Below are 12,845 nucleotides of genomic sequence, written 5' to 3' on the forward strand. Positions count from 1 at the left end.
GGCTGTAGGGGATCTGCTCAGACACCTCAAAGGGAAGGAGGCAATTTCAGTTTACTGTGTCTGTGGGTAGGAGCAGCCTGTAAAAAACACGCTACATGGCATCTATGTTCCATTTCAAATGCAAGGGAAAAAATCTCATCTTCCTCAAAGCCACAGCAGTGGCACAGTCAGGCTCCCAAGAGCAGCCCTAAACCAGTTTGACCCTGCCTGGGAAATCCCAAGCTCCCAGCACAGGGATGAGGCTCTGGGGAGCTGGGGACTGCCATGAGGGCTGAGCTGAGCTCAGGAGGCAGCCAAAACCTGCAGCAAGCACGGGGCCAGTGCCACTCCCCAGCTGCGGGTGCAGGGAGCAGAGCTGGGCCAGCTCCAGCTGATGCCAAGAGCCACCCCCACCCCTGGCTCCCCATTCACACTGCCCCCACCCCAAAAAAGGTACCAATCTGGCTATACACATTCCAAGGATCTAGTCTTTATTTCAATCTGTCCGGGTATTACAGTTTTGTCACAAAAACAAAACAAAACAAAAAAAAAAAAAAACCCAAAAAACACGAGTTAGTAAAGGTACTGGAGTAGGTCAGCCCCGGAGGCAGCACCAGGAAGCCGCGCTGGTGTTCCCGAGCAGCATCCCTAGGAAATGCCTGCTGCCTGCCCACTGAAACCCGAGACCTCGGGGCTCGGCAGCCCAGGCACCTCCGTGAAAAACTTCTGTGCTCTGGACACTCAACAGCTTCAAAGCCACGCCGGGCTGAGAGAGCCAAACCCTCCAAACACCAGAGGGTCTGCTTAGAAGACATTGCTTCCCTAAGGCCAAGTAACTTCACCCCCCCTTCTGGCCCCAGGCTCCATTTCTAGCTAGAGAATGAATTTCAAATGCTATCAGTGAATCACAGAGCTGGGAATGGGCGGCTTTGGAGATAGGACCTGCCCAAGGGATGATCTCCAGCATGAAGAGGTCTGTCCACCTCCCTGGAGGACACAGCGACAGCTGGAAATGACTGACCAGCGACCTGGATGGTTTGTGCTTCAAAGGACCAGCCTCACCTTCCCCATGGCCCAGCTGGCCTGTGGCTTTGTGCATTAAAATCACACTGCATGTCAAAAAAAAAAAAAAAAAAAAAAGAAGAAAAAAAGAATCGGAAGAGCAGCATTTCAAATTCCCCTAGAAAAAACAGGATTAGGTTTGGCAGCCTGGGCCAGGCTCCTGGACAAATCATCTGCCTCACTATATTTTGGCACTGCAGACTTGGGAGCTTGAAGAAATCCAAGTGTAGGTCCCTGCTGCCTTTTTTCCAGCAAGCCCTGCACAGCCTTTTCCACCATGCACTCCCCCCCTCCCCAGCGCTCCCAGTTTCAGGCAATTCCAACCCCCCAGGTTAGGCAGCCCCACTTTGGCAGCCCCTGGCTCCAAGCTGGTCCTTCACAGGCAGCAAGTCATGCCCAAACCCCTCAGCCACAAAGAACCTGCTCTGGCCTCAGCCAGGATAAGAAATGATCTTGTGACCCTCCCACCCACGACAGAAACATTTTCCTCCTCAGACATTCCCCACTCGAGCTCTGGGCCATCAGCCCCCGCAGAAAATAATAAAGTTTACAGTACAGTTGTGTTTATATTGTTACAGGCACTTAAACAGGATTCTTTGGTCCTTCAAAGGAATTAGCCACCCTGGCTTCTCTCGGCAGAAACCACAAGTTTGCACACCCAGAACACCTCCTGCACTAAAAAAAAAAACAACCACAATTCAGATCCATTTCAGGGCAGTGCAGCTCTACCTTAGCATAATTCTACAGTCTCCCCTCACACACCCCACCCACCCCATTGCCTCCACAATTCCATAAGGAGTCATTCCCATAACACTGCACTTCCCATCACAGTGTACAGCAGACAAGGCTCGTCCCAACAATCCCAGGAACGAGACACTCAAGCAAGAGTCCAGGAAGTTTCCTTTTGTTGCAGTTCTGGGAAGGTTGGTAGGTTTCATTTTGTTCCCCCCTCCCCACCCTCCCAACCCCCCAAGGCAAGGAAATACCTTGGAGGACAGACCCCGGGGTTTGTCCTGGCTCAGTTACAGGGAAGCCACGTGGGGTAAGACTGATTGCAAGGCAGGAAGGGCTGCACGTGGGTCACGTAGTAGTTGAAGTTTATTTCACTGACATAAGGGGCTGGCTGGTAGAAGCAGGTAACGTTTGTGACCGTGGGGATGATGTTCTGCTCAGCCAGGACCCTCACGGCCAGCATGGCAATGAGGTTCAGGGTCTGCCTCCTCTCATGTCCCATGAGGCAGACTGTGCTCTCGTTGACCACCCTGTGCAGGGTCATCAAATAGTCATATCTGTTGCTCTCCATGCCCACAAAGTGGCTCTGCAGGTAGCACTCCAGCTTCCTCAGCTGCTCGCCGATGTCAGAGAAGTCTATGAAGAACCTGGAGCACATGTACCTCTGCAGGGCCTTCATATCCACCTCGGACTTGGGCTTGAAGCCCCTGACCAGGAGGTTGCAGTACTTGAGGAGCCCCCCGCCGCGGATCTCCTCGGGGTTGCGGGTGGCGATGACGCGGTGCCGCAGGTGCTCCATGGCCTCCTCGAAGTCCCCGTACATGCTCTCCCCGGTCACCGTGGGGTGGAAGTTCTCGGCCATGGGGTTCTCCGAGCACTCCCCGAAGAGCAGGAGCGAGTCCAGGATGATCTGGAAGGAGTCCACACTGAACTCGAACTGGCGGCGCAGCGAGTCCACGAACTTGAGCTCCACGTTCTTGCCGCTGTTGTTGGAGAGCGAGATGAGGCTCCAGCGGTCGGTCTCGTTGCACACCTTCACCAGCTTCTGCACATAGGCCTCCTTCAGGGTCATGGGCGTGATCTTGTCCTTGTTGACTCCTTCGGGGAGGAAGTCCAGCAGGCAGTCCATGACCACATCTTTAACCAGCTGGAAAACGTCCTCGGTCTTCAGATCCACCCCGAAGATGAGGTCCAGGTCCTTGTAGCCCAAGCCACTGTCCTGGTGCAGGACGTGACTGGCAGCTGAGCCGTTCAGCCTGACGTTGTGCACTGGGATTCCCTTCTTCTCCAGGCGGCTACGGACAACCTGAGACAGAGACACAGTCAGTGAGAGGCAGGAGGGAGCAGCCTGGGGCAGCAGGAGCACTCCCCGCGTTCGTACAGGTCACTCCAGTGCAAGACAGTGAAATAAAAAGCTAATCCATTGGAAATAGGTCACTTTGGAAAGCATCCCGAGTCCTGCCAGCAGCTGGGGTGGCTCTCCTTCACTTATTCCCTGGCATTAGAGATCTCACTGCACAGGATCAGCTGTTCTGCTTCCAGTGCAGGGTCTGCTCTCCCTGCCTTCCCCACTCTGGCCTGGAGGCCCTTCCTGACCCCATTTTTTGGGGTGGTCTCTGCCCTCTACATCCCCTCCCAGCTCCAGTGACCAAGCCAAGAGCAGCCGACCCCAAAGAGGAGGTGGCAGCACAGTCTGCAGCAGTCCCTGTGGATTTAATCAGGGTGGCTCACTCCTTTTAGCCATCCCTTCGGACTGTCAAGATTCATTAAAGGCAAATCAAGATGCCAGAGCAGCTCAAAAGCCCCAGCCAGGCGTATGCAAGTTCATGTCCCAACTAGTAAGTGTATCCTAACAATTTCCAGTGTGTCAGAGCTTCGTGCTGAGCTTGGCGTGCTATCAAGCACAAGAGGCAGCTTTCATCTTACGGGTGTTACTCCGGTGATTTTAATGCTGCCTGCTCAGTCCTGGCACACCCAGCAGCCCCTCCAAAGCTTTGTTCATTTACTGGGAAGCTGAATCACCTGCCTGATTACTTAACAAGCAGGAGGCTAAAATAACCCCCAAGACCATAAAATAAACTATCTGGACACCAGCTTATAATTTGAGTTTAACTCAGCTCAAAGATCCCAGGAAGATTAGGTTTGCACCTTCCAGCAGAAGCTCTCACCACATCTCATCCTGTCATCCTGCTTTCGTGTTCCCCTCCAGCCATTTCCCATTTTCCTGGGAGTCCCAACCAGCCAGCCTAGAGCAAGGCCATGGCTTGAAAGAGCCGAAGCTTGGGACACAAATGGACAAATTGGATCATCAAGAGCCAGTCTGACTGGGCCCTTCAGCCCTGTGAGCCTGCCCTAGTTTGAGAGGCCCCACAAACTCTGCATTTTGGCTGCCCAAAACATGAACTTAAATTCCAAGCTGCATCACAAGGGCCAAACCCTCTTGGCTGCCCGGGGCCTGAGCAGTTCTGGGGGAGAGCAGAGGCGTTACAGATCTGGTCCCAGCAGCAGTAAAGCTGCCTCTCCATGGGTTTTTTGGGAGGAAGAACACAGAAAAGGTCAGGGACTGCAGCATGGCACCCTCATCACCTCCCAGACCCTCGGTGACCGCGCCAAGGGCCACCAGCGAGTTCTGCTGCCTTCCCAAGAACACCCCAGAGCAACCCCACTGCTGTCTGCACACCTGGGAGGCTGTCAAGGCTCAGGAGGCAGCTTCCTGTGGTGCTTCCCCTCTCTCCATGAGCCACCCCTGCTCAGCAGCTGGGCTCCTCGCCAAGCCCGTGGTGACAGTCACATGCCAGGCACAGTGAACCAGGGGCTGCTCACCCAGGCCACACCTGCCCAGCCAGAGAATGAAGCTGTTTTCCAGGGCCGACAGTCTGAAAGGATGGATCTGCTCCTAGAAGACACGCAGGGCTGTTGCCCCAAAGCGAGCAAACGTCACCCAGGGGAGCTGCTGGCCTGGCCCTGCTGCCAGCTGGAGCCACTCACGCAGGGCACAGCTCCAGCAATGCTCGTGCACTCAGAGGCTGCTCCCAGTGCTCCCAGGCTCAGAGACACAAGATATAGGTCACAAAGTCTTAGATGCAGAGCTGGGCCCAGTGCTTGGAGAAGATCTTGTTCCAGATTAATTTCCTGACCCCAGAGAACATTTGCTTAACCCCTTTCTGGTCACGGCTCAGGAGCTGCAGCGTTCTAGGCCCACAGGCTCCAAGCTTACTCAAGTTCCCCAGGCTGTCTGTGTGAGATATACTCAGAAAACAGGGAAAAGACCCAATTGCTCCAGTCAGTGTTGTCCCAAACCATCCCAGAAATCTCCAACCCAAAGAGCAGCAGGGAGCAGAGCACTTTGCCATTTCCTGGGAGCTTCCACCCAGCAGCCCTCACCTGGAGCTCATCCCCCCTGGCTGCAGGCAGTGGGTTCAGGGCTGCCTTTTCCCCCAGAGGGCTGGATATTTGCAGGGTTAGGCAGCTGCTGACCTGCTTCCCAAAACAGCAGCTCACCTTCCGTGTGGTTGGGATAATTGACTGTGACAGCCAGGCAGGAGCAAATCCTGCTGCGTCCTGACCTGCGCCTCGCAGCTCCCTCGACAACAACAACAGGATAAATAACTGCCTTTTGGGTTACTTGTTCCAGCTTAGTCAGCCCTAAACACAGGCTCTGCCAGCACGGCCGGGCACAATTACAGCCCTCAGCTATCCCGTGCTGGAGGCTGCTGCTGGCAGCACCCTTTGGGCAGCCCCATGAGCTGCTGCAGTGTCGGTGCTGCCCCAGCCAGGGCAGCCTCCTGCCTGCAGCTCTCACCATCTGCCATTCTGCCCGAGGCAGCCAAACCCAGCCCTGCTGCCCCCGACAGCAACTCGAGGAATCCCAGACCTGCCTTTCAAATGTCACCCTTCCGTCTCCCAGGCTTAACTCTGACTCTTTCTCAAGCAGCTGAGGCTCCAAAATCCCGGTTATTGTGAAAGCCAGTTGGGTCTTAGCGCCGTGAATAGGCTTTTTAATTAGAAGCCAACATGCCCGATTTTACATTTGATGAGTCATTACTGAGGAATGAAGTCGCCTCCCAAATATGAATATGCATCAGCTCATTCGAGCTACATTGTTAGTTTAATATTAAACACAGTTAATACTTGATGGTTAAACTAAGAGGAGCTCGTGAACAAGCCAAAGTATCGGGCAGGCTCTGGAGAATTCAGCCAGGGGTGCCCAGAAATCAAAGGACACGGACATTTGATCCGGCCTTTGAATTAATAACTCTGCCTCTTCCAGCACGAGCCCAACATGTCCACCAGCACGAAGCCATTTCGTGGAAGCAGCTCCAAAAAAAGCCACTTTTGCCCTGGCCACACACATTTCACTGCTTTTAAGGACAATAAATTAACTCAAAAAGAGTAGGAACAAGGTGAGAGGGGAGGAAGCCAAGCAGGATCCATGGCACAAGCTGCAGCAGCTGCAGGGATGGGGTGAGGCATTCCTGCTGTGGCTGCTGGCAGGGGCCAGCCCCACCGGGACCCCCGGGATGGGAACTGAGCCCACAGCAGCCCAGGATGATGCGGGCCAGTCCCCCCAAAACTTCTACCTCCCCCCGGAGCAGCCAGGCCAGGCTGACAGGACTCAGAGCAGGCTGCTCTGGTGGAAGGTGTCCGTGCCCATGGCCGAGCCGCTTTTCCCGAATTCCAAGCCTGGCAGGAGTCAGCTTTGGGACACTGCTATGGGACACAGCAGGATCTCGGGCTGTCCCGGGCAGAGCGTGCCGGGCTCCCTGCGGTCCCTCAGCCGAGGCCATTCCCCGATGTTAATTTAAGGTCCCTTCCAGCGGCTCCGCGCTCCCCGGGCCCGCACCGGCCGTGGGAGGAGGCCGAGGTGCCCGGCCGGGCTGGCTCGGGGCCCGCCGGGCCGGTTATCGCCGCCTCAGCACTTTTATTTTCTGCCTGACCCCCGCCGGAGCGGGGCAGAGTCCAGCGGGGCCCGGAGCTCGCCCCTCAGCCCTCAGCCCTCGGCCCCGCGGCCCCCTCACCTGCACGATGGTGCGCGGCCGCACCGACAGCGTGGGGAAGTTGCCGCGGCCGTGGATGGGCACGGCCTCGCCCAGGATCTGGTCCAGCCGCTGCACCTGCTCCCACGTCAGGACGCTGAAGCGGCTCCCGCGCTGCTCCGCGCCGCCCGGAGCGGGCCCCGCCGCCGCCTCCAGCATCGCCCCCGCCGCCGCCGGAGCCGCTCGCCCGGAAACCGCCCGGAAACCCGCCGGAAGTGCCGGTGCGGGGGGAAGCGGGAGGAAAATTTAAAAGTGGAGGGGGGGGGGGGGGGGGGGGGGAAAGCAAAAAAACAAAAACAACCCCCCCCAGGGGCGCCGGCGAGGGGCGGGTGCGAGGGGCGGCTGCGCGGGGCGCGGCGGGAGCGCGGTCGGTGCCCGCAGGGACTCGCACAGAACCGGCCCCGGCCGCCCCCCGCCCGCCACCGGCTCCGCTGAGCGCTGCGCCCGCCCGCGCCCCGCCGCGCCTTTTATGGACCCGCGCCGCGCCCCATTGGCCCGGACCCCCGCCAATCCCGGCCCGAGCCCGGGCCCAGGGGGAGGAGCGCGGCTGGACCGGGGCCAATCGAAGCGGCGATTAGGGGAAGGGGGCGGGGCGAGGGGCGGGGCGGGCCCGAGGACACGGGCGACAGCGACAGCGCCGGGGCACACGGGTGGCACAGGGTGGCCCTGGGGTGTCTTGTGGGACCCCAGCCACGGCCTTGGTGTCCCAGTGAGTCGCCTCGTGCCACAGCAGTGCCCTCTGATGTCCTGTCGGTTCCCTTTGGTGCCCCATTGGTGCCCTTTGGTACACCCTGGTACCCTTTGATACCCCACTGATGCCCACTGATGGCCCACTGATATCCCACCGATGCCCGTGATGCCCCACGATCTGATGCCCCATGAGCTGGTGCCCCGGTGATGCCCCATTTGTACCCCAGTGCCCCACAGATGCCCCATGATCTGATGCTCCGTTAATGCCCATCGATGCTCTGCAGGCTGGCGCCCCATTGATTCTCCTGGAGTGATGCCCACAGTCTGACACCCCACAGATACCCCGTGGTCTATCACTCCACAGCTCAGTGTCCCCATCCTGGCATGCCCAGCTCCCCCTGGCCCTTGTCCCTGGCCAAAAGGGCCCCCATGTGCCAGCTCTGGGTGCCACCCTGGGGCGATGGAGCTCCAGGAGCTCAGAGCCAGCCCCTGAATCCCAGAGCGTGGCCCAGCTCCCAGCTGAGCCACCGCCTCCCCCTGGGGCCAGATGTGTCCCCAGCCTCTGACCAGCCATTTCCTTTCATCCCAACAATCCCCATCCCTCTGCAGCGCTCATTTCTCACAGCGTTTCACCCTGCAGACATTTCCAGCAGGGCCCTCCCTCCCTGCTGAGCTGCTGCCCCGCGGCCCCGGGGATGGACAGAGTGACTCCAGCTCCACACCTGCACGGCCACTCCCATTGCCCGGCTCCTGCTTCCAGCCGGGATGCTCCTCGGGAGCCCAGAGCCCCGCTAGGAGCTGAGCCAGTGCTGGTTGTGTTTTACACCCTCGCGGGGTTTGATTGCAAGAACTCCCCTGAAAACTCCCGAACATCCATCCTGGGACTTTCCACCTCAGGGAAGGCGCTGCAGCGCTCTCCCAAGATGCAAAGTCTGGCTCAGAATATCTGCCACATCCCAGGGCTGGCTGCTGGGAGCTGGAGCTGGCTGCAGAAAGAGGAGCTGGGGGAACTGGGGTGCTCAGGAGCATCCTCAGCTGGGGCTGGGGGGTAGGGAAGGGCAGTGGAGCCCTGATTCCCTCTGGAATCCTCCCCATTCCCTGATGCACTGACAGCCAGAGGGGCTCCCGGGGGTCCCCATTGGGACGCTCCTCCTGCTGTGGTCTTTTCCTCCCTGGCTTGCACCCCTGTGACTCCAGCAGGCTTCTCCACCGGGATGAAAAGCTGCTCCCGGGTGCTCCCCGTGAGGCTCCCAGCTGGGGCACAGGACAAGGGCAGCCCTGCTGGAAACTGATTTTCCAAGGAACTCGATTAAAAATCAGGCAGCTGCCTCTCATTGCAAAACCCTTTTGACGTTGCTGGCAAAAAGACTGGATCAGGGAGGGTTTCCCAAGAGGCTGAGACGGGCCGAACGGCTTTGGGGATGGCTCCATGCACCGGGGGATGCAGCAGGAGGAAGGGCTGATGGGGCTGAGCACCCCACGGGCCCGGGGGACCCCGGCTGTGGCAGCCCTGGGGGATCCAGGCAGGGACAGGAGCTGCAGATCCCTCTGGGATGAGCTGGGCAGGACTCTGGGCTGCCCGGGCCCCGGGAGCACCCCAGGACTCTGGTGCCGCTGGCTCCGGAGGAAGCCTCGGCCCGCTGCAGGGAGCTGAGGCGCCCAGCCGGGCCGGCGGAGCCGCTCGGTACCGTCCACCCACGGGTGGTGACCCCCGGGACCGAGCCCGGCGCCGGGAATGGCACCGGGGCCGCTTCCTTCCCGCTCAGCAAGGGCCAGCCCGGCCTTTATTCGTTTGTTTTGCGGGCAATTAAGGAATAATCATCGTCTGGGGGTGAAACGCGGGCGGATCCTGCCTCCCGGGGGTGGCACGGGGGTGGCGGAGCCCCTTTGGCCACACGGGGGTGGGACACGGGCGGCTCGGGCAGCCGGGACCCCGCTGGCCCCGCGGGTCTGGGGTCCGCAGCATCCCGGGCCCCGCTCCGTGCCCCGGGGAGCAGCTGGGACAGCCCGGATCCGGGCACGGGAAGGAGCGCGGGGCACAGAGAGGACCCCCCGACCCGATGGGAGCCCCTCGGGGCGCTGGGGACCCCGGGCAGGCCCGGGCAGCGGGAACTGGGGCACAGGAGCGGGAAGCGGCCGGGACTGGGGCAGTGGGTGAAAATCTCTCCAGCCTGCAGGGAAGGGACCTCGGGCGCTCCGTGACGCGCGTGGGACGGCTCCGACCCACTCGGCATTAGGCAGGGCGTGTGCCAACTCCCTGAGCAAGCAGAGGGACCCAGCCCTGCTCCCGGAGCCACCAGCGTCACGCAGCCGCCCCGCGGGAGCCGCAGCGCTCCCACGGCACCGCCACCGCGCCCGCGCCACCGTGTCCCGGGCTGGCCCTGTCCCCGTGCCCCGGCAGCTGCCACCGGGCGGGCACCGCTCTGCGCGGCTGCCCCACGCGGGCACAAAGTGTCCCCAGGCAGGCACAAAGTGTCCCCTCTCAGGCACAAAGTGTCCCCTCTCAGGCACAAAGTGTCCCCAGGCAGGCACAAAGTGTCCCCTCTCAGGCACAAAGTGTCCCCAGGCAGGCACAAAGTGTCCCCAAGAGGGCACAAAGTGTCCCCACGAGGGCACAAAATGTCCCCACGCGGGCACAAAGTGTCCCCACGAGGGCACAAAGTGTCCCCAGGCGGGCACAAAGTGTCCCCACGCGGGCACAAAGTGTCCCCACGAGGGCACAAAGTGTCCCCAGGCGGGCACAAAGTGTCCCCAGGCGGGCACAAAGTGTCCCCTCTCAGGCACAAAGTGTCCCCAGGCGGGCACAAAGTGTCCCCACGCGGGCACAAAGTGTCCCCAGGCAGAGTCCAGCCATCCCCCTGCACAAAAGCCACCATCCCTGGCCAAACACTCACTGTCCCCAGCACAGCTGCTGCTGTCCCCACTCTCGTCACTGTCCCCACGCCCACGCTGCTGTCCCCATGCACATGCCCGGGTCCACGTGCCCCTGTGGGTTTAGGAGGTGGAGTCCTCTCCATGGCCTTGTCCAAATCCTCCCTGGGCAAACACGGTTCCTGGACACCTCCCAGGCGCTGGAGCTCGCTGTCCAGCCCCGCTCACTCCCACACAGCCCGTCCCCGAGGTGCCACCGCTCCTCGCCGGCCTCCCTGGGGCAGCGCCACCAGCTGCTGCTGCTGCGGCTGCAGCTCTCCAAAGAGGCAGGACACAGCAAGGCTGGCTTCGGCATTAGGGGCGCTGTGAGCACTCACTGCATGGCATGAGGGGCGTCACTCTGCTGCCACTCTCTGATCTCAGCCTGGCGTCCCTGTGTCACCACCCTGGACCCCCAGACTCGGCCACATCCCATCCTGGAAGGGATGATGAGTGATGCTGCCGGAGAGGGGCCACCCGGGAGGCTCTGGGATGAAAGGGAGCGCAGGGTGTCATTACCGCAGGTGACACAGAGCTCGGGAATGGCACCTGTCACCTCCCCTGGCTGCTGCAAAATGCTGCCCGGGGAGTGGGGGGGACACGGCCCCGCCGGGCCGTGGGGACAGGGACACAGCAGCGACCCCAGCACTGATGAGCCTTCCTGTGGATCTGCCCGGGGCTGCCACTGGCTGGGGACATCCCTGTCCCCTGGCAGCATGACCTGTGTGTCCCCAGGCTCGGTGGCTTCCCAGTGACACCAAGTGCTGTTTTTCTTGGCATGACTTGTGCCTTTCCAGCCCTGGCAGGGGATGGCCCATCCCGGTGCCATAATTGGGCCTGGCAGGGAGCACAGCCGCTCCCTTCGCTGCGGGTTTTGGGCCCCGGGTGACACCTGAGTGCCCTGCAGGTGGTGGCAGCTCCAGGACAGCCTCGCTGTGCCCTCTCCTCTGGGGACAGCCGGGAGCTCTGCTCTGGAGGCTGCTGAGCCTGCAGCTGCTGGCTCACTCGGGCACCTCGAGGGCTCTGGGTCCCTGCTGGGGCCATGGGGACAGTCCCTCCCCTCCTGCCACCCCCTGCCCAGGCTTCGTGCTGGACCACAGAGGGAAACTGAGGCACGGGAGAGCCCTTCTCCTGGGGGGGGCAGAGGCAGCAGATATTTAATCCTCATGGAGGGGAGCTGTGGAAGGGGCATAAACACACAGTGGAAGACAAGGTCATCCTGCTCAGAGTCATCCTTTTCTCCCTGTTCTTGGTGCCACCACCAAGGCCCAAACATGCTTTGGGAGGGAGAGGGGGACATGGAGCACAGGGGGAGCACACAGAGAAAAGACATCACTGCCAGGACCGTGGGGCTGGGGGGACACGCTGGGGCCCCTCCATCCCCCGGCCCCAGCACTGCGAGTGCTTTGGCAGTGGCTCAGAGGTGACAGCACAGCCCTGGAGGGATCATTAGTCCTCCCTCATTAAAAAAAGTTACTCACCCTTTGAGACAGAAACAAGAATATCCTGGAAATGCCTGGGTTTGGGGAGTTCTCGCTCTAAAGGTATGACTGAAACCAGGCTGCAGGTGATGCTCCCCAGCACGTGGGCAGGTGAGTTACCTGGGCACTGCCCGGGGCTGCTGTGCTCCTGCTGCTTCCTCAGTGTCCGGGGTGGGCAGCGTCCAGTGTGGGCAGTGTCCAGTGTGGGCAGTGTTTGGGATGGGCAGTGTCCAGGGCGGGCAGTGTTTGGGATGGGCAGTGTCTGGGATGGGCAGTGTCCAGGGTGGGCAGTGTCTGGGATGGGCAGTGTCCAGGGATGGGCAGTGTTTGGGATGGGCAGTGTTTGGGATGGGCAGTGTCTGGGTGGGCAGTGTCCAGGGCGGGCAGTGTCTGGGTGGGCAGTGTTTGGGATGGGCAGTGTCCAGGGTGGGCAGTGTTTGGGATGGGCAGTGTCCAGTGTGGGCGGTGTTTGGGATGGGCAGTGTTTGGGATGGGCAGTGTCCAGTGTGGGCAGTGTCCAGGGTGGGCAGTGTCTGGGGTGGGCAGTGTTTGGGATGGGCAGTGTCCAGGGTGGGCAGTGTCCAGGGTGGGCAGTGTCTGGTGTGGGCAGTGGACAAACCACTCTGGACCCTGCTCGGGATGCCAGGGTGGCACCCACTAAGCTGTCACCGCCTGTCACACATCCCTGGGCACCTCATGGTGCCCCTGGGGCCAGCCCTGCGGCGGGGTGAGCCAGCCGAGTCCCGCCGCAGGCAGGGGGACCCTGGCGCTCAGGTATTCGGGCAGGTGAGCTGCGGCCGCGGGATGGCCGCGGGCTGAGTCACGGCTCCGGCTCGGGGCTTTGCGGCCTGGAACAAATTCCCATCGCAATTCCCCAGAGCGAGGGGCTCCGCTGCCCCGGGACACCCCCGGCCCGGGGGCTCTGCTGAGGCTGGAGGGATCCGGGGCATTTTGG

The 12,845-nt window shown here is 60.8% G+C and overlaps 1 protein-coding gene across 1 annotated transcript; it reads right to left on the bottom strand.

The window, feature by feature from the left end:
- Nucleotides 1-1,582: 1,582 nt before the first annotated feature.
- Nucleotides 1,583-7,073, bottom strand: TENT5B (terminal nucleotidyltransferase 5B). The gene is made up of 3 exons (XM_036397029.2): nucleotides 6,792-7,073; nucleotides 2,028-3,079; nucleotides 1,583-1,716 (listed from the first exon to the last, which is right to left on the bottom strand). The coding sequence occupies exons 1-2, from the start codon at nucleotides 6,966-6,968 to the stop codon at nucleotides 2,060-2,062; spliced, it is 1,197 nt and encodes a 398-aa protein (XP_036252922.1). The 5' UTR covers nucleotides 6,969-7,073; the 3' UTR covers nucleotides 1,583-1,716; nucleotides 2,028-2,059.
- Nucleotides 7,074-12,845: the final 5,772 nt, after the last annotated feature.

This window comes from Molothrus ater, chromosome 24, assembly GCF_012460135.2.
Source record: "Molothrus ater isolate BHLD 08-10-18 breed brown headed cowbird chromosome 24, BPBGC_Mater_1.1, whole genome shotgun sequence".
Classification (NCBI taxonomy): Eukaryota; Metazoa; Chordata; class Aves; order Passeriformes; family Icteridae; genus Molothrus; species Molothrus ater.

What these genes read in the sequence shown, in the direction of transcription:
- TENT5B (XM_036397029.2), bottom strand. Translation starts at nt 6,968, where the DNA reads ATGCTGGAGGCGGCGGCGGGGCCCGCTCCGGGCGGCGCGGAGCAGCGC. An exon ending in GGCCGCGCACCATCGTGCAG is followed by an intron (nt 3,080 to 6,791) that starts GTGAGGGGGCCG and finishes TCTCTGTCTCAG; the next exon opens with GTTGTCCGTAGCCGCCTGGA.